The sequence below is a fragment of the Acomys minous genome (genome assembly GCF_964271855.1).
Source record: "Acomys minous genome assembly, chromosome: 5".
NCBI classification, from domain to species: domain Eukaryota; kingdom Metazoa; phylum Chordata; class Mammalia; order Rodentia; family Muridae; genus Acomys; species Acomys minous.
Window position 1 is genome coordinate 78,544,969 of NC_140494.1, and position 24,667 is coordinate 78,569,635.

Here is a 24,667-nt window from a genome sequence, read left to right on the forward strand (position 1 = left end):
TTTTTGTACTTATAGAATTCTAACACACAGGAGTAGAGTTTTCTTCATTTCATAAAATTTGAACAGTGTAACAAAGTAAAACAAACCAGGAATAAGAAACCGACAAACTCTAATAATAAATTAAATAGAGGGCTGGAGAGAGGGTTCAGTAGTTAGGAGCCCTGGCTGGTCTTCTAGAGGACTCAGGTTCAATTCCCAGCACCTAGTGTGGCTCACAATTGTCTGTAACTCCAGTGCCAGGGGACCTGATGTTTTATTCTGGCCTCTGTTGGCACCGCACACATATGGTACATAGATGCAGATAGATGTAAAACAATCACACACAGGGAATAAAAATGAAAGTTCAAGATTTAAAAAGTAAATGAAGCAATAGAACCCTCAAGGATGTTACTTTACATGTTAGTAAAACAAATGTGTCAGGCGTAATTAAAACAAGCAGAAGAGAATGTTCAACTATCCAAGAGCAAGACTAAGAAAGGGAGCTAAAACCAGGACTGGGCGTAACAGTTCATATCTGTAGCCCTGACACACAGGAGGCTGATGCAGGGGTTCGAGGCCAGCCTTGGAGAGCTAACAAGAAAACCTAACAAAAGAAATTGAAGTGTGAGAGATGAATAAAGCTGTAGGCGCTTACTAACTTCAGTAACAGGAAACCAACTGAAGTGAGTACATTTCTTAAAATGATACCGATTATCCAAATGACCTCAGGAAGAAATAGAGATTTGATCAAACCAGGAAGAAAAGGTAAGGTGCTCTAAGTTAAGTTTGTTCCAACTTTCAGTAAAGCAAGGCCAGCATTATCTAGCTGCTTCTAGACATCCCCCAGCCAGGAGCCTCCAGTGTGTGTTTAACACAGCATTAGGTTAAAACAAGTGCGAAGAACTGTAGACAAAGCTCAGTTAAATAAAGTGTCATCACACCAAACCCAGCAATGGTCTAAACTGACACAGTGTGACTATTATGGGTTGAATTGTGGCTTTCTCCAAAAGCCTGTTGAAGTCCTAGCCTCTGGTTTCTCAAAATATAACCTTATTTTAAAACTGAGACTTCACAAAGGACCTGAATTGAACGCCCCATTAAAGGGGAAAATCTGGTTCACGAGTCAGACGTGGGACTACAGAGACTGACACAGAGGGTTGGCGTGTGGCACTTTCCCGTCCATGAACACCAAAGACTGCCACAGACCAGTGGAGACAGAGGAAAGAGGGCTGCCTCACACAGAAGTCAGAGGGATATCTGTTTGGCACTTCTGGCTTCCTCTTGGAGTCCTCTGTGAATTAATGCATCCTGCTGCTCTAAGCGAACACACTGATATCAAGCTAATTCAGGACCAAGATTTAGCCCAGGAACCCAAAGTTGGATCAAAACCAGGAAATATGTCAACCGTAGTCTCAAACACATCAAAAAAGGAACACGCAGCATCATCGCTGTGGAAAAGGCCCTGACAAACACTAGCAGCTGAATTTCATGATACAGCAGAAAGAACGACACAGGATCATGAATAAAAAACCTACATCCTGCAAAACTCAAAAAGTGAGACATTTATAGTCAGAAATTAGAAAATTTGCCAGCAAATACTGTCATGACTTAAGATTTTCTTGGAGGGCTTAGCAAAGGCAGTGTGGCCCTAACGAGACCCAACGTGAGTGGTGGGAAAGGACGGGCAGAGAGCTAAGCTACACTAGCAAGGCCCTTGTAGACAGAATAAAGGAAGTTGGACCTTCTTCGACAGTAGCAATTAGATGCTTGATGTGGTAAAAACAAAATATTCCATTTAGGACAGTGATAAGAATGGTGAATAACTTGGAAAATAATTTTAAAGGAAAGAAACATGAACTAGTCAAAGAAATTTGTATTATTGGGAATGTGTTATAAAGAAATGGAGAATCATGCTTTATCTCATTATAAGAGAAGCAGTAAGTTTTCAAGATTAACACAAGAATGAATTCCATTTCAGATAGGGCCCACAGGAAATTACAAGGAGAAACCTGCTACACTGAGCTTAGTCTACATGAAAATTTTAACTGAGCTGTTACAGATTTCATTTAAATAGATCGAACAATGGGATGGAAAAATATAAAACCACTGAAAAAACCCACAAAAGTGAGTATGTGCATGCGGAAAACCAAAAGGAGGCAGCTCCAAAGCCGGCCATCAAGAGAGGGTGACTTTTGACGGGACAGAGTTTAAAAATCCCTATGTGGCAAAAATACAAAGTTACAGAAAACAGACTGGAAATGTTCCTGTAAATTGACAAGGAAAAGAAAACTAACATGGGAGAAATATGCATAAAGTGTATCTAGTTCATATTGCTACAAACTGCCAACTAGGGAAGGAAACAATTCTGGCCCATTGTCAGGGAACTGATAATCAAAGTGCTATTGAAACAGAGCGTAAAAATAGTGCTGGCAATGAAAAGGCACAGTGATAAAAGAAAAAGAAATAGGCTACGATGAGTAGTGACGTTAAAACACACATATCCTGTGACCAGAGGTTCCTCCTCCTGGAAGCTGTTCCAAGATCTACATGTTAGGATTTTTTTTAATGATCTATTTATTCTGATGAAAATAGAGTTGAAGACACTAAGGCTAGAATAATTATGAAAAAAACAGTCTTAGTTTGGCTATATCTACACTATGGAAGATTAGAAAACTATTAAAAAGGGCAAAGTATGCGTGAGCCAGTTGGTGTGGAAAGGCACTTAAAAGCAAACAAAAATAAGACACACAGAAGTGTGACACACAGAAGTGTGTGAGCCTAGTTAAAAAATAATTACATGTATCTGTGTGTATGTATGTGCACCCTGCACCTTGTGTGTGGCAGGAGCCTGCCGGTATCGGAAGATGGCGTCAGATCTTCTGGAACTGGACGTGGCAGTATTTGTGAGCTGCCACTTGGGTATGGGAAACCGAAGCAGGTTCTATCCAAGAGCAGCAGATGTTCTTAAATGCTGAGTCATCCCTCTGCCCCGCTGTGCACCCCCCCTGCCCCTGTTTTGTTTTTGTTTTTAATCTTAAAATCCCCAAATAAACGTGTGTGTGTGTGTGTGTGTGTGTGTGTGTGTGTGTGTGTGTGCTTATATAGGTGTGCAAATATACATAGTGATTTATACAAGCCAAGTAGTTGCAGTATACTGTCTGGCACATGGAACAAGATGTGGAAGAAAGGCGGGGTGGAGAGGCTAAGGCACGGAATGTGCTCTGAGGTCCCCTGGCTGCACATTAGGGGCTAAGTCTTAGGCAGTTCCGTACAGTTTAGGTGAGGGTAACCTTCCTAGGACTTGCTGACTTGCACTGCTGTCCACGCACACAGATGGAGGTCAGTTTTGGGCAACAGTTGAGTTAAATAGCTATTTTGTGGGTGACTGTCTCCCCCACCTTATCTGTGCAAGGTCGGGAAAAAGCAACAGAGCTACTGGCTTGTTAGCACAATGCCTCTGTAGCCCATGTGGGTCTGGGAAAGCATTGTGGGTGATCAGGGGCTGCTTTGCTATGTTTGTGTGGCTTACCTCTTTAAAAACCAGGTAACAGACACGAACAAAGCCTAAGGGAGCAGAGTAAAGCCCCTCAGCAGGGTTACGGTTACCTGTGGTATATACAGACAAATATTCGGATTGATGTGTGTGTGTGTGTGTGTGTGTGTGTGTGTGTGTGTGTGATACGTAATATGATGCAAACACACATCTCCATGGAGCTGGGAGCCGCTTTAACTTTAGTGTGTCCCGTGTTAGGGAATGAAAATGCAGAGATGACGGACAGGTTTTTAATGTAGCAGATAGGGAGACCAGCAAGCTTCCCTTTTTATCCGTCTTTGCTCCAATCACAGGGTCCACAGCCATGCTCAAGGAAGAAGGGAGAGTGCTTCCAGATGCTTCTAATGTCTTGATGCTGGAATACGGACTCTTGTGAGAACAGGTGCACAACATGACAGAAATAGAACAATGGCTTCGCAAGGGGCCAGGCGAAGGCCTCGACACACTTGCTTACGTTATTGTGGCTAAAGGAACAGGCCAACTTAAACAGCCATGATGCCCAAATTTTCCTATCTTGCCCTTTCTCCTCCTTGATATATATATATAATATATATATATATATATATATATATATATATATAATTTTTTCTGAATGAATAAAGGAAAATATAACAGATAATGCTAATATTTCAGTATTTTGACGAACAAAATTTCTTCTACAAAAGCCAACCATCAACTGCTACGTCAGCCAACAGAAGTAAGAGGCTTGGAGCCATTTAAGTTGTTTTCCAGCGAGGGGCTACTTCATGTATTCAGTCAACAAACACTGAATGAACACTTGCTCTAACTGGATGTCCTGAGCTGTTGGCCATGCCAACTTCCTGTTTGTCATCACGTGGAAAGGGACAAGCCATAAGACAGAGCCAAATAGGAATTAAGCAAGGGCAGAACAAATCATTCTGATTTGGGTTTGCAGGAAGGGCTTCACTGAGCATAAGGTTGGCACTAGTCGGGCTGTCTAAGATATAGGGTTTTAAGCAACTACAGGATGAAAAGCCAGGAAACTGCATGCTTGCATGTCTGGGAAGTGATTGGAACTGAGCCCACAGCAAGCTTCCCAGCCTGGGCAAGCCACTTTCGGTAGGCATGTGGCGCGCCAGGTGCCTGGTGCGCATCCGCAGTGCCCACACTGCCGGTCAGCCCTGACCAGCCAAGCCACCTCCAGTTCAGTTTGGGGAATGAATTCAGCATATTACCAAGTACCGTGCAGGATCTAAATCGCCCATCATTCCTTTCAGGTGTGTGTTTTCTGTTCTGACAGCTTTGTATCTCATATCTGAGACCTGAAAGATGAGCAGATAAAAGGCACATGTAAAACAATGGAACCCCTACTCACATCTAGCCAATGGACAGGACATTCTCCACAGATGAGTGGAGAGTGGGGACTGACTTTCACATGAACTCTGGTGTCCCATATTTGACCATGTCCCCTGGATGGGGAGACCTGGTGGCACTCAGAGGAAGAATAGCAGGCTACCAAGAAGAGACTTGATACTCTATGAGCATATACAGGGGGAGGAGGTCCCCCTCAGTCACAGCCATAGGGGAGGGGAGTAAGGGGAAAGTGGGAGGGAGGGAGGAATGGGAGGATACAAGGGATGGGATAACAATTGAGATGTAATATGAATGAATAAATAAATAAATTATAAAAAATAATAGCTACAATATGGGTCAATGCTTATGTTAACTAGATTTATTTGTCTTTTCTATAATGTATACAATAATCAAAACATCCTGTTGTAAATTATACATGTATAGAATTTTTACTTTTCATTGGAAAAATACAATGAATAAATATTTTCTTAAAAACAAAAACAAACAAACAAACAAAAAACCAAACAAACAACGGAACCTCATCACCTTCTTAACTCTGTTCCCGGAGCAAATACTTCTGTGGCAGTGACGGAAACACCTGTCCCCCCATTCAGGCTCCCTCCTTTCCTCTCTCAGCCTCTCTTCCTCTTTGAGCAGTGCTAAATTTAATAGTGATTTACTTTTCCCCTACCAGGTCCGAAATCCCATTTCTTATGTGTAGAAATTTATAATCACGATTTTAAAAAACCTTCTTGTAGAGACTCTGGCTCATTACACTTCTTCAGTGCCCAATTAACTTTTACAGTAAGCAGTATATGGCTTTCTGCGCGTCATTCGTTCCATCTAGTGTTTTGGCTGTGTTTCCTTGTGTGCCTATTACTACATTTTGTAGCTTTTTCTTTCTTTTTTCCCCTGGTATCGTCTACCTAATGTTGAAATGGCAGCTACATGCCTCCATACCTGGCCTGCCCTTTTGTCTAAGGCTTATTTCTATATACAACTCTTGTTTTAAGGAGATATAACATATATGCTCATCGATAAAATCTAGGAAACAGAGCGGGATGAAAATGAGCCTTGCTCCTGCGCAGTGGCCACTCTTGACCACGCCTAGCACACTGGCACGCAGTGCCCTGTGCTGGTGTCCTGTGTGTGGTACAGTCAGTCAGCACAAGGCTTATGACTGCACGAAGACCCAATCTTTACTGGTTTTGTAGAGACGCAGTTTAACTGCTCTTACAGAAATTGTCGTGATTCGTGTTTTGTGTTCCAAAAATTACCTAGATTTAGAGTGAAAGGGCCATAAAGCTGGTGCTGTCAAAAGCAGGCTGCAATTATTAGTAAGAGAGTAAGGAGTCAGAGAACAAACAGGGAGGGAAGGCAGGCATGAGCATCCCTTGCAGTGTGTGCAGGGTTTTAGCCTAGAACCTCCGGAGAACCTCCCAATCTCTGCTGTGTACTGAGTGGGGGTTTAGTAAATAGGTACCGATTTTTATGTTGTAGCCTCCATGTTTAAAGCACTAACAGCGATCTATTAAATGGTCAGGGGCCTCAGGAAAGCTGAAATTACTTCCTTAGAAGAAAGCGTTAGTGGAAACATCCTATTGCAAACAACTGAGGAAGGAAGCAGGGAACATGTGATGTGGGAAGTCAGCTGCAGGATGATGTCAGCAGGAGACTGACCACTCATGTGTGTGCTGTCTGGTAGGCCCCTAGTGTTTCTCTGATGACACTTTGTCCGTGGCACAGGGTTTTGTAGGGCACTAGGAAGCATCTCTGATGCCAAGTCTCAAACATGGACCCCAGCGGCAAAGGCTTTCAACAATCCAGGGGGAGTGGGGGAGGTGGGGGGAGGGGGGGAGGTGGGGGGAGGGGGGGAGGGGAGGCTGCAGGGGGAGGGGCTACGATAAGCATGAGTGAGCCTCAGAGCTTGCTTTCCCCGCATGCGTACCTGTTGCTTTGCTAACATCTTCTCTTTTATTTCTAATTCTATCTTTAGCTGTCTTTCCAGAAGGGCAGCTTTCTTCATGATAGTTGCTATAGTGATCTCCTTCTGGTGAAGTTCCTGGGTGAGGTCGGAGATCTCAATCCTCATCCGCTCCTGCTCGGAGCATCGCTGCTCTTCCTCCTGGTACAGCTGGCTCCTCATCTGCAGTGAGAGTGACGCAGAGACATGAACAGCCCCTCTCGCTCACAGAAGTGAGTGGCTCCCTTAGTCCTCCTGCCCTGAGGATGCCTGCAGCCCTTGGCACCCACCCCGCTTCTGAGCATTGCCAACCGACAAGTGGCGCCCTAAGTCAGTTTCCTTCCCCCCCCCAAAAGTCCACTACCTTCTTGTCACATCCCAAGTGTCACCGCTGACTCAGTTCTCCTACAGATTTGACAGAAATTGTTGCTGTGTACTTTGTTTTGTTTTTGAGGCAGGGTCTGCCTACACAGCTCAGACTGGCCTTTATCTTTGGACCCTTAGGCCTTGGCCTCTGATGTTCTAGGATTATAGGTGAACACCACCTAGTCTAGCCATAAGGACATTCTTATGGAGAAAAAAAAAGGGGACCTAAGGAGGGTAAGCAAGCTGTTCAAATCATACAAAGAGCAAGTGCCAGATCTGAGACTAGGACTCACAGTTCTTGGCTTTAATTAAGGTTTTCATACACTGAAACAAGTACAAATCCTGCTGTGTCAGGCGTGACTGCATACTGCATCTCAGAACCATGCGTTAACACACTAAGCTTAATGTGTTGGTAAGAATGCCTTACTGGTCTCTTGTGACACCCTGAAGACTCTTGTCATCGTCATTTGTCTTCCCATAACAGGACCTGTTGGACCTGGACTCCTTACCATGCCCAGCTTTCAAAAGCCAGCTGGGCATCAGCCAAACTCTCCCTGTCAGATGCTCCTGTTACTCCCACCTTGGTAACTCTCTCCAGTATTGTTTCAAAGACCCCACTCACTGCTTCACACTCTTGAGAGTCAGAGCTAAATCATACAATTGCCCCTCTCTCGGAACACACGCATACAAGGCAGGGGGAGAAAAATAAACAGATATTTAGAGTTCAGCATAGTAATTGACATTTGAGAGCTGTCCTGGAGGGAGCCTAACCCAGCTGGGCTTGGGGGTGGGGCTTGTGTCAGGATGGTCTTCCCAGAGGAGAGGTTATCAAACAAAATACTGAAGGGTACATGGGAGCCAGAAAGCCAGGAGAAGACTGGGTTCCCAGACAAAGAGTGCATCCAAGGGTGGGGACCAGAGAGCCCTGTGCACAGAGGGATTTTGGAGTGTTCTGATCAACTGTGTTCTAGGAAATAAGTTTAGGGATGGCGTCAAGAAAACCCACAGAGACTTATACGAATATATTAGAAACTTAAAAGGTGGGAAGTGACTTTCATATGTCCTCTTTAAAAGTTCAGTGTACGTCTCTGAAGGAATAAGGGTCTCTCTACTTTTTTTTCCATGTCTTTCCCTCTTTCTTCCCAGAATACCATTATAATATCTTAATGATCAGTTCTTTCATATCACCAAATATTTTGTGGCAGAATTCAAATGTGAAATTGCCTCCAATCTCAGATGCTTTTCAAGTTTGTGAAACTGAATGAGGATCACCTCATGGCCACCCAGCTCTCTTTTCCCAGTCCAGTCTCTTTGTGTGTGCCTGGTCTTTTCACCCAATCCCACAATCTCTCATTCTAATTACAGTCCTCAAGAAAGGCAGTCACTTTCTAGAACGTGTGCCCCCATCCATAGTGGGCTGCACATCCTGGGACCCCCAGGGCTCAGGACTGACATCTAAGGAAAGAGAGCTAATGCAGAGGGTACCCGTGGCCAGAGGCCCATCTGCTACATCCCAGGCTGGGTGCCATCCTCTCCACATCTGCCTGCCTGAGTGGCTGAGATCAGAAATCACATGGTCCTAACCTTACCTTATAAAACAGGAACCAGGGGTCTATTGCCCAGCTCCCCAAAAGCAGGAGTCTGAGAGATGGGACCTAACCCCAGAATATATTATGGCTCTCTTTAAAGTATATGTGTGTGTGTGTGTGTGCGCGCGCGTGTGTATGCCTTGGGACATATGTGGAGGTTCAGAGAACTCACAGGTGGTAGTCCTCTTATCCCACCATTAGTCTTGGGGATGGAACCTAGGTCATCAGGCTTAGCTGCAAGGCCCTCTATCTGCTATGCCAGCCTCCTCTCTCCCTAAGAATCTCTTTGATCCCTGCCCCTAACTTTTCCTCCTTATAGTTTATTTGGTGAACCAGCCATATTGTTTTGCAGTTTTACAGTCCATATTTTACTTTTTATGTCCTCTTAAAAATGAAAATTAGAACAAAGAATATGCTATTCTGAAAGAGGGTTAAGGTTTTTTTATTAGTTTACAGTGGTTATATATTAAAACAACATGCTCTTCCACACAGCATGTTTCTAAATGAGATTGATTTATCTGTGCTTCCAATGACATGGCTTTTTAATGTGAATTTTATCACAAAATAGGTGACTGAAAACAGCTCTGTACCCACAAAAGACAAACCACTCGCATGATTCATAGTGCATGGCCCTTAACACTGTTATTATAATGGAATGGAAATGCTCTTTGCAGATACTTCTGGAAGCTGCAGCTAGCTAGTTACCCTAGCCATCTGCTACTGCCCTGCACAGCTCAGCAGTCTGGGCCTCTAGGAGCCTGGGAGGTCCATGCCGTGGCCTTTCCCTCCACCTCAGAGTCTCACCTAGAGGATTCTTGGCTTTACTCTGTATTTCTGACTCTGTCAGAAGCCTCTGATGTCCAGAATGCTGTAGCCATGCATGGCTCTAATCACTCCTTTTACCATGACACAGTCTCTTGGAGTATGTGTGTGTGTGTATATGTGTGTGTGTGTATGTGTAGCCTTGGTTGTTCTGGAACTCAGAGATCTATCTACCTCTGCCTCCCCCAATTATTGGGATTAAAGGCATATGCCATCACCACACAGCTGAAAATTATATTTTTAAAATTAGTAAAGTCAGTTCAATGGGATTATGTGGTATCAGTGCTCCAACCAGGAAGGAAATGACAATTACTCTATAATATATGTTCTTTGTTGGGCCTGCGTTAGTTCTCAGACAGATAGCTCTGTCAGGATCTGTCTTTTAAGGGTTTAAGGGGAGGAAAGGTAGAGACAGGATCTTGATATGTAGCCTAGAGAGGCCTCAGGCTTGTAGCAATCCCCCAAGGTCACCCATGGGCTGAGCACCAGTCTGGGCTCTCACGAGGGTTGGGCGAGCCTCCACATTGCACCCACAGTCTCCTCCTGGCAGAATAACTGAAGATTTGTATTCACACAGAATTTCAGAATTATCTGCTTGGTAGATTAACACTTTTGGAGAAAATACAGCAGGAAAAAACAAGGGAGCAGGAAGATTTGAAAGCCAGTTTTCTGCAGATTCTTTTTGAACTAGGAGAATGGGTCTCAGCATAATCCATACCTTGTTTAATTCTTTCTCGTGATTTGCTTGGTCCGAGACCCCTGAAAACAATTCTTTCCTTTTCCTTTCTGGTTCTTTGATAGTAGAAGGGGCAAATGAAGATTCAAGTCTACGAGTTAAAAATAAAGCAGCTTTGCTTGGTGAGTTGGTAATTACATTGTTACTCTAGATCATTGGAAGCTGTAGAGATAGGAGGCACAGCTGTTGAGGGACACGTCCCCATATGGTAAGCCGGAACCAATCTTTACAACACAGAGTAGAGCGCCAGGAGGAAGGAGGGCAGGGGCAGCAGCTACCAGAAGTTAGGCGAGGTCACCACTGTAGTCTTCTGTGAGTCAGTAGGAGTCACCTGTGAGTATGAGACTTTCCAGAGACATTCTGAGGGCGTTAAATACCACAGCTCCAAATCTCAGCAATGGCGGAGAAAGACTGGAAAGAAAAGATCTCTCAAAAGGTACAGATTCACAGTGGTTGCCCTGAGGTTATGGGGCTTGAGGAGGGGGGCTTCTAAGCCTGACTGAGCTTTTTGACCACCGCAGTTATAACCCCTCCACTCCCACAATCACGTTTACTTAGGACAACAGAGTGTGTGTGTGTAATCACCACAGTTGTGTGCTCAGCCTTTCTGTGAATGTCACTCTCTCCCCTGTGCACACAAGTGAACATGTTTCTCATATGATCAGTGTACATATTACATATTTTTTGTACAATTAGAGTGCACACTATGTATTATGTTTCCTATATGATCAGAGTATACACTACATATTTTCCCAAATCATCAGAGTACACGTTATGTATTATATTTCCCACATAATCAGAGCACATGCCACATATTATTTTTTCCTATATCACCAAAGCATATACTACATGTTATTTCCCAGTGTCCTTGTGTTGCTCAGTGAGCAATGGCTTGTATTTTCCGTGCTTCTTCTAAAGCATCAATTTCCAAAGTAGTCTTAAAATTTCTTACTAAGTCTGGTTTGGGAAGGGAGCAAAGAATGGTCTTGTTTCTAGATGCCCCGCGAGCATTCCCAGGACAGCTCTGCACTGAACTGACCACCGATGTTTTGTGGTGAACGTGCACAGTTCAGTGAGTGAGTGAGTGGGCAATTCCTCTGTGGACAGATGAGAAGAAAACACGATCATGTTCAAGCAACAAAGGTATCGTTTTTCTTTAGGGCATGGAGTTATTTCTTAATGATGCAAACCATGTCATTTCATGGTGCTCATGCTCTCAAGGAGGGAGTGGAAAAGCTAAGACAATTTAATATCATAGGGAAAGGCTCTGGGAATGCATCGCTGACCACTGCATTGCTGCCCCTGGCTGCTTTGCTTTAGTAAAGCCATAAAGAAGAGGCAGAGTCCAAGTCAAAGAATCCCAAGGGACCAGATGGGCAGCAGCCAGGGAAGCCACACTAAACAGTTGTGAAAGCTGCAGTAGGAAAGATGAAGGCTCCAGAGGCTCACCCTCCATGGAAAGCCATGATGCTCAATGCCCGGCATCTCAGGGCTCAGAATGCGACATCTGAGGGAGTCCCTCCAAAGGAGAAAGACATAGTTTGAAGACCAAAATGTTCATGCAGTTTGACAGAGGAGAGGGAGGAGTTTGTATTGACCAAAGATGCCATAACCGTATGTTGAAAGAAAGCTGGCTATGTCTACACTGAACATTGATATTTTTGTTGTTTTGTGGCACTGGCTAGACTAGAACTCACAATGTAGACCAGGCTGGGCTAGAACTTACAGAGGTCGGCCTGCCTCTGCCTCCCTAGTGTTGAGATTAAAGACCTGCACCACCATGTCTGGCTTGACTTTGGCCTCTTTTCCCCAAGGTTTTTTTTTTTTTTAATTTTTAATTTTTTAAAATTTATTTAACTTTTTAAATGTGCTTTGGTAGGGGGACAAGGGTGTCAGATCTCTCAGAACTGGAATCACAGACAGTTGTGAGCTGCCATGTGGGGTGCTGGGAATTGAAACCAGGTCCTTTGGAAGAGCAGACAGCGCTCTTAACCACTGAGCCATCTCTCCAACCCCCAAGGTTTATTTTTTACTCCGTGTGTATGGGCATTCTGCCTGCCTGCATGTCTCAGCACCATGTGAATGTGTGCAGTGCCAGCAGAGGCTTGGACCTAGAACTACCATGGTAAGAGCTGCTGTGTGACTATTGGGAATTGAACCCAGGACCTCTGGAAGCTCTGTCGTTGCTCCTAAGCACTGAGCTGTCTCTCCACGTTACCGTGTCCTACAAGTCTGGAGGAATTATTACTGCCTGCAAAGCAATACCAATTATCTTTCAGTAAAATACCCTCGATCATTTAGCTATTCATATATTTTAAAATCCTATCATTTGTTTCATGAGCTTTCTGATTTCTCAGAAGAACGTTCCACACCAGTGAACTGTTATAGAAATTACACCATCTCTTCAAAACTCGAAACACTGAGACTTTTTCATGGATTTGCACTATGGAATAAATGCCTGCTCTTAAGGAGGGAAAAAAATCTGTGTTATCAGTAACTTAATAAAACAGATTTTATTTTAAATTGTGTGTATGTATGTGCATCTGTGCACATGAATGCAGCTACTCAAAGAGGACAGAGGCATGAGGTCCTCGGGAACTGCAGTTATAAGCGGTGGTGAGCCACCTGACATGGGTGCTGGGAACTGACCTAGGGTCCTTTGGAAGAGGAGTGAACTCTCTCAACCACCGAGCCATCCCTCCAGGACAAGCAATGACTCTCTATATGGAGCTACAGGTCATGAGTGCAGAAGCACAGTCACTACACCACAGCAAGTGAAAAGGTTAGCATCAGGCTTATAGGCAATCAAGGTAGAAGCAATTACAATAAAGAACAAACCCCATTTCTCTGCAAATCTATAGTCAGACACCAGCTCTACCCTATTGTTTCTATGGCAATCCTAAAGAATGCATGCTAATTAAACTTTATTCCAGTCCACCCATGAAGCCCTTGAATACACACACACACACACACACACACACACCCTGCTTTGAGAAGCTTCTCTCCAGTCGTCCCTTGTGAGAACTGTACCTTTTCCTGTTGTCTTGAGCAGTTTGGCATTCTCCCATTTTCAGCAGTTCCCTATGCAAGTGCAGTCGCTCCATTTCTATAATCCTCAGGAGATCATCACGTGACTGTAACTCGTTCTTCACCTCTGACAGTCCTGCTTCCATGGCCTGCAGTCACAATGGTCACTTTTTTTTTGATGGTCACTTTAGAATTATGCTGTACAATACGTCAGAAAAACAACATCTAGCCCTTCAAACAACTTGGGACCTGGTCATCGCTCTTGGTGGCCCACAAGATACCACTGCTGAAACATATACTCTGACTGCAAGATACAGGGAGATCAAACCGATAGTTTCCTCCCTGCAGGACAGCTTTCACAGTGCCAGGATGTGCTACACGTGCTGTCGTGGGAGAAAAATCATCCATGCTATCACCCAGTGGTAGACTCTGCACGCTGCCCACATGGCCCGCAGCATGTGCCGCTAGGGCAATAGTGGCATAGGCGCTATGGAGGTAACCAGTCACACTCTGATTGGATTTGAGGCTTGCTCTACAGGAAGGAATTCATACTTGGGATTGTAAACCTGGTAGTCATTAGTTCACGGGTGATGGGGGATCTTAAGATCTAAGGAAGAGGCATCTACTGCTACTTTGATAGGCAGACATGTTGTTAAACTGCTTTCTAAATACTGTAGTGCTCTCAACCTGGTCAGGAAAGCTTCATTTTTTGCAATGAGTAGTGATTAATTCAGAAACTTGTTACTGGTCAAAATGCTGAAAGGACGTCACTGTGGGTGCGCAGCCTTAAATGGGACATTCTATCAGCCACCTCCTCTAGGCTCAGGAAATACTGTGGAAGGAAGAGTGGCAGAGCCAGAGGACAAGGAAGAGTTCTTTGGCGTGATGGCCTGTGGACATGGCATCACTGTTCCAGTCATGAACGCACAGTTGCTATGGTCACCTGTGCAAGATAGGGCCTGTTAGCATCCTCACCACTCCTTGAGGAGTCACTGGTACTTAATGGCTGCTGTGGAAGGGGAAGTCATTTTCTTCCATGGTGTAGCCACAGGCAAGTTACCCATGTGTCAATAAATACGTCCACATGTATGCCCATGCAAACAATTCTAAGGAAACCCAGAAGGTCACACACACACACACACACACACACACACACACACACACACACACACACACTCACTCTCTCTCTCTCTCTCTCTCTCTCTCTCTCTCTCTCTCTCCCTGTCACACACACACACACACACACATGCACACACATGCACACACACTCCCTCATCCCCTCTTTCTCACATACTCATAACACAATCACATACTCCTCTCTCACATGCACTCACATACACACACTCACACATATTCCTTCACCCCTTTTCTCTCATACACACATATACTCACACTCACAAACATACTCTCTCTTATACACACATGCACTTTTTCTCACATGCACACACTCACACAAACAGAGACATGAAGTAGAAAGAGGCCTTGTTAGAAGGAGAGATACAGTGGGAGGGGTCTGAGAGAGGGTAATAGTGCGTGATCATGAACAAAATTCGCTGTATACATGTATGAAACTGTTAAGTAATTTAAAAATTAAAAAAATCAATGCCTATGAATGTGGGAAAGATTAAGCTTTGTCACAGGTGGAAGCAGTCTTGGCGGGCTTTACCCTTGGGGCACCCCATGAATACCTTGTGAGAGACTGTTTGGAGCCTTCCTGGGCTTGGAATTCAGGAAGCCGACCTGGGAACCCCACCGTGGCTATTGTTTTCCTAATTGACCCTCGAAGGGAGAAGGAGACCGCCCTTTCCATGTGACTGGGAAGGTGGGGAGGAGAGAACAACAAGTTGAGGCCAGGAGAGAGCGTGTGGGGAGCAGCAACCGGGCCGGACCAGCACGCGGGACAGAGAGACACCTAAGGACCTGTCCCGTGGAACAGGATACCGGAAGGTTCACTCTTTTGTCCCTTTAACCTTTTTTTCCTTCTTGTGTATGCTAGTTGGGTTGTATAATAAAGTTTAATTGTTAAGAAACAGAGCCAACATATAAATCAACATACTTAATTTGAAGTAAAGCATGTTTACTCATTTACTTCCTCTGCCTTACAGGGTTCCATTTCATCTTTCCTTCATTGGACAAATCTTCAGTGAGCTCCCACTATGTGCTCTGTGACACAAATACCAATTGATCTCAGAGTGCCCACCACTCTGGATACAAAGAACGAACAGCCAAACCACATCAATGTCGTCACACTGTGTGTGAACCTGAAGCAGCAGTCAAGTTTGAATAAAGTACAGAGTGTGAGCGCTAATCAATGCTGGTACTTTCTGATTAATAAAATAGTAAGCCAATGACAGATAACCTCATGACCAAAGCCACCAGTCAGCTTTTCCGGCAAAGCTGGCAACACGATGCATTAGGAGCCCTCAGTCCCCTCCTGCTCATGACACTCAAGCTCTGCCGAAGTAACGAGGACAAGCATTGACCCTGGGGTCCACGAGAGTCTTGAGCAGTTCAGAAGTGAAAGGAGGAGAGAGAGCACTGTGATTTTGGATGTGGAGAGCGTCAGAGCCTGGCTTTCTGTTGTTGGAAGCAAGCAGGGAGTGGTCACGTGTGGGGGGTGTGGTGAGGCATGCTGGCATCTGTTGGCAGTGCTGTGTATCCATTTCAGGCTCATGACCATGGCCTGCTGGATGATCTGCTGCAGCAGTGTTGGCCGTTCCCTAGGGATCGAAGGCACCACACACTATGTGGCTCCTGCAGCTGGTTTCTTCCCTCAGTAAGTTCCCAAGGTTCATCCATGCAGTACTACAGCTATTCCCATTTCTGGCTGAATTATATCCCATTATGTGGGCATGCCACATTCTGTTCTGTCCACCAGTTTATAGGCATTGTGGGTTGGTTCTGCTTTTGGGAATCACGAGTGATGATTCCACTTAAATGAGGGAAGTTCTCAGGAACTTTTCTTAAAACAAAGAGCCTTCAGTTATACATCTTCTCCAAGGGCTGTTTGGCCTGGGTTTAGGAGGGGACCAATTAATTACAATACTTAGCCACATATATTCCTGGTGACTCGGAAATAAGTAAGTATAAAGACAGATTCAAAATGGTGTCTTATGTCTTATGAGATTAGTTTAGATACTCTCTGTTTTGAACATGGGCTTTTTCAGATGGAGTTATTAGTTTCAAAAACTAAAGAGATGTAAAACAAGAAATTATACAGTAGAAAAGCCATTTTTGTTAATGTAAACGTCACCGTTCTGTTCCCAAGTGAAGAAAGGCGGCCTGGGCTATCAAACAATGCAGTGGGCAGGAAGTGGGTGTGTCTTTTCTGGGGGTGAGAAGTGGGGAAGCCCTAGCTCCAGGCCAACCACCTACAGTGTCAGTGACAGGAGTGGTCTGTTCCCTGTTACTAGGAACCATCTCTCTGTGGTGCCAAGCATCCAAGGAGAAGCATGCTCTATAAAGATCCAGAGACATAGGTGTGCGAATGTTAAGATGGAAACATTCCATTGTAAGAATTGGTGATGGTGATTTGACAGATGCAACACAGGTAGTTGGCAGCATTATGTAAACGGGCTGCAAAAGCTCAAGAGCAACGGGGAGAATTTGTTGATATTGATCAAGCTAGAATTATCTTCTTGGCTTTGGAGTCGATAACCCCGAGCTGACATGAGAATTGATTTTTAAAACTAGAATGTAGTTTTGAATCGGTACAATTTTGCATGAAAGTCAAATCAATTATTTGCAATGTGCCAAATATCCAGGAAAATGATTTTGTTCTTGGGACACTTTCAAGCATGTCTGGAACAATTTAAGCACTGGGAGGTCCCTTTAACTGTGATATTTTATGAGCTCTAAATATCATCAGGTACTTAGCAGTAGAATGCAGGTGTGCTGTAGGTGTAACACACACAGATTTTTGACGACTTACTATGAAAACTAAGATATTTCGTTAATGACATTTTACCTTTTGATAACATTTTAAGTGACAATGTTTTGATACACACACATGTATTGGTTGAATAAATATACCACTTGCAATAAATCCATTTATTTCTCTATCTTTATCTAGCATGCATGGTGCCCTGTACTTTATCCTTAGCACTGCAGAAACTGAATATGGTATCAAGGTCACCTTAGACTATACAGGGAGGGTGAGGGCAGCTTGAGCTACATGACACCCTATCTCAAAAATAAAAATGATGTGTCGGGTGCATGCCTGGAATCCTTGTCAGTACTCAGGGAGGCAGAGGCAGGCAGGTCTCTGTGAGTTCGAGGCCAACCTGGTCTACAAGTCAAATCCAGGACAGCCAAGGCTACACAGAAAAAACCAAAAAGAAAAAAGAAAGAGAAAGAAAGAAAGAAAGAAAAAAAGAAAGAAAGAAAGAAAAAACAAAACTCAGTAACAAAGACACCAGAGTTTAAACTAGATCTACGGTTAGATTATACTTTCCTTGGACAGAGTTGCTCTAGTTCTTAGCGATATATTAACAAGCAAATGAGAATTTAAGTTTCCCAGCATAGATGTTTGAAAGACGCAGAACCATTTATTTTTGTCATTACTCTCTAGTGGGGAACGCTGCATACTTGAGAACACGAGGGGCGTGTGGCATAGTAAATAATCCTGTGCACTGGGATATGTGTGCTGACACACTGCAAGGTTGTAGAAAGACAAATGATGGTGTCCCTTGAGAAGACGCAGACCCAGCTGCTATCAGAATGTGCTGCAACATATTAAATGGCATCGATCCAAATAGGAATAGTTGTTTTTTTTGCATTTGCATGCAAGATGTGGAACGTTCTGTCAGGTGACTGAAAAGAGAGGACAACTTTGGTTTTTTTTCAAATGCAGATTCTTCCTATTTTATTTATCTCTGGTTATTCTTAAATAGCAAAATGCAAATTTTGAAAAACAAATCCAGGGCCCATCTGCCTATTTCGAGATGTGTCTAATGCTCTGAGAGGAGCAGTGATTTCAGACCTTCAAATGAACTAACAGACAGTGGATTCTCAGCATTCCTGCAAGCACAAGGGAGGGCAGGTCATGAGCGACACCTGGAAATGAAACAGGGTAGACTAAAAAGGCAGGGCTCTTGGTGCTTTTCTCAAAGAGAAAGCTGGAATTACTTTAAAAAATATTTTTTTTTATTAGGGAACAGATTTTTTTTCTTGAACATGCTCCTCTTTAAGTTGGCTTGCTTTTCAATAATGTAGTGTGTGTGTGTGTGTGTGTGTGTGTGTGTGTGTGTGTGTGTGTGTGCGCGCGTGCATGCACACTTGCCTGTGTCATGAGAGTGCACGTGCATGTTTGTGGAGGCCAGAGGTGAACCCTGAGCATCTCCCTTTCCTCCCCATCTTGTTGTATTTTGCTGAGACAGGGAGACGGCATCTTTTGATGAATGCAGAGCTGACTATTCACATGGTCTGGCTAGCAAAGCTCTGTGGAGCCTCATGTCTGTCCCTGCTGGCTCAGCAGGCACTGCAGGGAACAGTCTTGCAGGGACAAGAGCCAACAAGAGCCCAAGAGGACACAAAACACAAAGTCCTTGCAGCGTGAGCTAAAGCCCAGGGCAGAGTATTTTGGAAGGACCTAGAATAATAACAAGCATAGTCATCGAGTGAGATCTTGGTGCAGGCTCCGGCAGTGGAGACAGCAGTGAAATGTGTGCTTGAGTTGTCTTCAGACAGAAGGTGGGACCTATGTCCCACCCCAGACAAGGAGAGGAGCCTGCTGGACCCAGAAGTTGTGCAAATAGCTCTCACAGGCAGGTGGGCAACTAGTGAGCTGAATACTGGGAGACCCCCGGGCAATCTCCGTAAGGAGAAGGGCTGATCTTAGGCTATGATGGGACCAGGGGAAATGTCACCACACCTATCCTATGTCTACAGGATGTGTGGCTTCTTCAGTGTCTACTATTTTCAGCTTAATCTGGTCTGTTTGTTTATCTGTGCATTCCAGCTCCTGCTAGAATAATGTCTTTCTCCAGAAAAAGCTGGAGTTCAAGATGGCGGAGACACAGTTCTCTTAGAAATGCCACTGGAAGAGCGAACGTGGGGGCCTTAAGATCTGTCTCCTCTCCAACTCAGGGCAAGAGCAGACGTTGATGCAGACATTTCAGGGCAGCCCTGTAGGTGGCATAGCAGTGTCGGGAAGGAGAGGCTGGCCCAGGACTAAGAAGAGATCCTGAGAGTGGACGAGCAGATGATGCAGGGGCAGGGTATCTCAGAGACGTGGTCTTCCCGGGGACTGTGCTTTAGGATGGGGAGAAATGAGAGGAGTTGAGGAACGGGTGAACCGAATGAACAAAGCAGTAGAAAGAAACAATGTTTGGAGGTGGGGAAAGGAGGAATGGAAGCAGAGAAAGGCTGGTAAGGATGCCTCAAGTGTCTGAATGCACACAGGAAGGGGTGAGTATGGGACCAGCAGGGACTGATTTTGAAGGATGCTGTCACCAAACCTCTCTGTTAATTGCAAAAAGAACAAAGAAAGAAAAAAGCTGGTTTAAGGAAGACAAAGCCGTCAGTCTATCAATCCAACGATGCTACCGCGACTGTCAGTTCTAGAAGCTTGCTCAATGGAGGCTTAGGACCCTGTATGGACCAGATATTGAGGATCTCCCAAAGGCCTGTGTGCTACAGGCTTAGTCTCCAAAGAGTTTCTGTGGGCCAGGTGCTTGAACCTTTGGGAGATGGGGCCCTGTGAGCACCCCAGCCTGTCCTCCTTTCCCTTAGCTTGTGGACCATGAGGTTTTGGTCTCTCTCACTCTCCTGTAATGATGTTCTGCCCTACTACAGGGCTGAAGTAACCAGGTCCCTCCCAAACCTTGAGCCTAAAGGAACCTTTAATCTTCCTGGACTACTTCAGGTGTTTTTATAGTGATGGGAAATGGATTAACCTGTGGAGTTAGTAGCGGTATATCCCAAAGGGTAGCTCCATGCCTGCAAATAAGATAGGAGGGAAGGGGGTGGTAGTTGGACACTGGGGCGTGGATTTTAGGCACAAAGGTTTGTAACTGCCATTCCAATGCATAGGTGACAGTGACCATTGTCATCATGCTATTAGAAGACTCCGGAGGCTACTGTACCCACCTGATTACTGAGTTTACTCTGGTGAGAATCACGCGTGGAGGGGAGGTCTGACCTGAGCTGACAATGCACAGCGCAACAGAAAGCTGCTTTATAATTGCCCGTATCCCTGTTGAGGTGTCGCCTGCAGCTCAGCGGCGACAGCTGGAGATGGAGCTGCTGGCTGCCCAGACCCTCACCTGGCACTGCCTCTGGCACATCTTCAGCTCCTGCAGGAGCTTCTGGTTTTCGTCCTGCAACTTGTTCCTGCTCAGGGCTATCTCGCTCACGGCCGACTTCAACTTCTCAATGATGAACTCATCCCGGTGGCTGGCCCCGCAGCCAGGGTCTGACTCGCATACCAGGCGAGGGGGCTCAGGGCTGCTGTCCTCCATGCACGGCTTCTTCCCGTTCAGCTGAGCTTGGTAATTCTGTGCCTGTTTCTGAGAAATATGAGAGGCAGGTAAATCGAGTGAAGAAAATCATATTGAGGCTTCCAAAGAGGCAATAAATAAATAAATAAATAAATAAATAAATAAATAAAAAGAAGAAGAAGAAGAAGAATTAGTAAAGATGTATTTTAGTATGAAGCGTGCTTGTACAGTGCAGCGTTATGCTTGTGTACAACACCAGCTTTACGTGCTATGAAGAAAAAAATGTATCTGCATAACTTTGGAGCAAAGCTATTCAGCAGGGAAGGGGTCTAGAAGAGGAGAGGTCTTCTTAACCAATAAAGACCATCTAGAAGACTATAAAAAGAGAAAAAAATTAATTCAACTACATAATAGTTGAAAAATGCCTCTATGGTAAAGAAATAATAACCTGAAACAGGCTGAGGAAAAAACAGTTGCCAACACACAATTGGTTTTAGTAATTCCTAATATGTAAAACCCCTATATAGCAAAAGGTAAAGTGCGTGACACAAGCAGAAGGCACAGGGTGTGTGTGTGTGTGTGTGTGTGTGTGTGTGTGTGTGTGTGATAATGACTGGAGGGAAAGTGGAAAGCGCTACCAAGCACATGAAGACACGCTCAGCCTTACAGGTGGGGGAGGGGCACTTAAAACAAACCCCGTGGATGGATGCTACATTTTGGCTTTGTCTTGGTTTCTTGACTCACAATCCTGTTACTCTAGTGCAGGCTGGCCTAAAATCATGACCCTCCTGACCGTGATCCCCAAACTGCCCAACAGTGTAAGCTGTGTGATGATACAGCAGTACTTGACTTTCAGACCCGGAGGCTAAAGTCATGGTCACAGAGGGCTCACACACATGGCTGCACTTTCACCTGACCCACAGTAGTTTCACCTCCCTGCCAGGTCACGTTCCCACGCATAAGTGGATTCCGTGCTGAATGGCAAGGATGGGAGGAATTCACTTCTAACTATGTTTTCTAATTTAGACAACAACAATACTTTACCTGAAATTGATTACATTTTTCAGACAGCAATTTTTGTTGAGCATCCAAAGACACCAGGTGAGTCTGATAGAGAATTTCTTGCTTGTCCCATTCCCTAGACTTTGCTCTAAATTCCTTTTAAAACAGAGAGGAGAGGATTAAAAAAGAAAGAAAGAAAGAAAATAATTATCCACCAAAAGCAATGATCAGGGCTTCTTCTCCATTGTGTATCTTCATTATGACAAAGAGTCCATTCTTTACCTATTAGGAAACCCGACAAGACAATGCTGGAATTACACACTGATTGCTTGATTACTATAGGCTCAGCTTCCTGCATCTGAACCACTTGGGACCAGGGAGTTGCATTTCAGATTTTGGATTATTTTCCTATTCATAACGAGATGCCTTACTGATGCCATCCAAGTCTAGACACATACTCATCTGTTTCATACACTCTGTGTGCACTCTGCCAAAAAGTGACCTTAGGTGCTATGTTTCATATACCCATCCTGTGTCACCCATATCACCTATGGCGTCATGTCACTGCTCAAACAGCCTGGGACTCTGGAGCATTTGGGAATCTCAGATTTTTCAGACTAGGCTGGCCTCGCCTGTGTATTCTTTGTGGAAATTATAAAAATTTGAGCACACATAGAAATATGTTTGTGCCTCTTCTAACTCCACACGCTGAATGAGGCCTACTGCACACAGTAACGATTGAAAGCTGGGCCTCTGGCAGGTGACTGAGTTAAGATCCCTGAGCCAGTGGGAGTTGGATCAGTGTCCTTGTAATAACATATTTAGAATGCAGGGATCGGCCTGGGCATGGTTGTGGATGCTGGTCTACATGGCAAGTTCCAGGACAGCCAGAGCTATACAGAGAAACCCTGTCTTGAAAAATTGAGAAGAAAAAAAGAAAGAAAGCAAGGAAGGCAGGCAGACAGACAGACAGACAGGGGTCTGGGAGACATCTCATCTGATAAAGCATTCTCTGCAAGCCAAGGACCTGAGTTCAATCCCCACCCAGGGTATAAAAGTCCTGCATGGTGCATTGGTGCCCACCTATAATTCCAGTGCTGGGGAGGTGGAGGCAGGAGGATCCTTGGCACAGCCATTCTAGCCAAATGGAGTCTCAAAAAGAGAAAAAGTAGGAAGAGACGAGGAAGACTCCTGATGCTGCCTCTTGACTTCCACACACGCACATAGTGTCCTGATGCCCCCCCCCAAACAAAAGATAAGCATTTCCTCTCATTTCCCTCTCTTCCTGCTGTACCACCAGCAGATAGCTGTCCACGAACCAAGAAGAGGCCGTCATCAGAATCTGACCCTGTTGGCTCTTGGTTAAAGCTTCCTAACCTCTGTGGTCTGCTACAATAGCCTGAGCTAAGATGCTGGCTTTAGCGGCCTCTGGCTTTCAAAGCCATTATGGATCGGGTGAAGCTAAAGTCGGCTCACTTGGGGAACAGAAAACCCATCTTGGGTTTCCTTTAGATATGTCAGTCGAGGAAAAAAAAAAGCCATGGGACTAGCTGGATACAGCATGCTCAATTGCTCAAGTGCCCATTAAAGTCGTGCAGAGTAGAGCACGGCGGTCCTGTTCATGTACAACAGAACAGTGTGAGCAAAGGGCACGGCTTCAGAGGTGCCGGAGAAGATGCCCCTACATCATACGTCTTCCTGGGCTGGCCTCTGCAGTGTGCCCTTTTGTCCCGGCTTTAGAGGACTACAAACTGAATGCCCTGTTTATGACACCTGGTGGAACTCTCTCATGACTCACCCCTGCTCCACTTTTAAAGGAATATATAGGCCAGGAGCAGCCCAGTGTGTAAACAAGCTATTACAGTACACACATACAGTAAAACTGCCACATAAAAGCCACGAGGATATTTTTTTCCCCACTATGTTAAGTTGGAGCATGGCCGGTTTGCCTGGAGTGTTTTTAAAAATGGCTGCAGGGACTGGGTGGACTATATTGATTCTGAGAATGCAAACTGTATCTTGCATAGAATGAGAAAAACAGCGCTTTTCATATTTCCTACCCAGAAATGATTTTGAAGAATATTTGGGGGGGAAATTTAATTTTTTAAAAAATATACGAGTCTGTCTCATTTCTCACTTTATTTGTTGAAGTATTTTTAAGGGAACTTTCTGAACTCATGCATTTTCACCCCTAAATGTGTCCTAATCAGTGAAGGAAGTCTGTAAGTGAGGAAGACTTTGTAGTAATTAAAGGCAATCTGAAAGCAAGTGGAGGTAATACAGCTGGGGAAATGTGGGCACACACCTGCCCGTCTACACATATGAAAACACCTTATGATAGGCTCTAGTTATTAGGGTAATGGAAATAGTCCGTTTAGTGCGGTGGACTGATTTTGACACTCAAGGATGTAAAAATCAAGTAGTGAATGAGTCTTCAGCAACAGCGACACATTTACAAAATTAACTTCCAAGTAGATGGGGGGGGGTAGTGTTTAAAAAAATCAATGCAAGTTAGATTTCAAGAATTTGATTTTAATATTTATGATGGTACTGTGAGGAAACCTATTATTTTGTATGCTAACTTTTGGAATTAATGAAAACTTTTTTAATTTAAAGAGAACTCTTTGGGGGAAAATAACAAAAATTGTGATAAGGTTGACTCACAGTAAATATGTTTGATGTTTTTCAGATAGGGGATCAGTGTTGAGGCCAACCTCTTGAACTCAAGGTCTTCTGCCTTAGCCTCCAAAGTGCTGAGATTAGAATTATGACCCGAACTCCCATATCAGAACGTATCTTTTAGATAATAAAAATACTTATCACCACCTACTTAACAACCACAAGCAATCTTAAAATAAATATTCCCCAACATGCCTT

The 24,667-nt window shown here is 44.4% G+C and overlaps 1 protein-coding gene across 4 annotated transcripts in view; it reads right to left on the reverse strand.

Annotated features, from left to right (window-relative positions):
• The window catches only part of DEUP1 (deuterosome assembly protein 1), a 62,159-nt gene that overhangs the window by 15,730 nt on the left and 21,762 nt on the right, over positions 1 to 24,667 (reverse strand). For 3 of the 4 annotated variants that reach the window (XM_084781541.1, XM_084781539.1, XM_084781540.1), the window contains exons 6-11: positions 21,833 to 21,946; positions 20,615 to 20,857; positions 13,353 to 13,498; positions 10,305 to 10,413; positions 6,795 to 6,992; positions 4,729 to 4,815 (exon numbers count right to left, since the gene is read on the reverse strand). In XM_084781541.1, the coding sequence (XP_084637667.1) occupies positions 4,729 to 4,815; positions 6,795 to 6,992; positions 10,305 to 10,413; positions 13,353 to 13,498; positions 20,615 to 20,857; positions 21,833 to 21,946 (897 nt within the window). Of the gene's footprint in view, positions 1 to 3,753; positions 3,888 to 4,728; positions 4,816 to 6,794; positions 6,993 to 10,304; positions 10,414 to 13,352; positions 13,499 to 20,614; positions 20,858 to 21,832; positions 21,947 to 24,667 lie in introns of those variants that run through there. The other variant, XM_084781542.1, reaches the window with a different exon arrangement.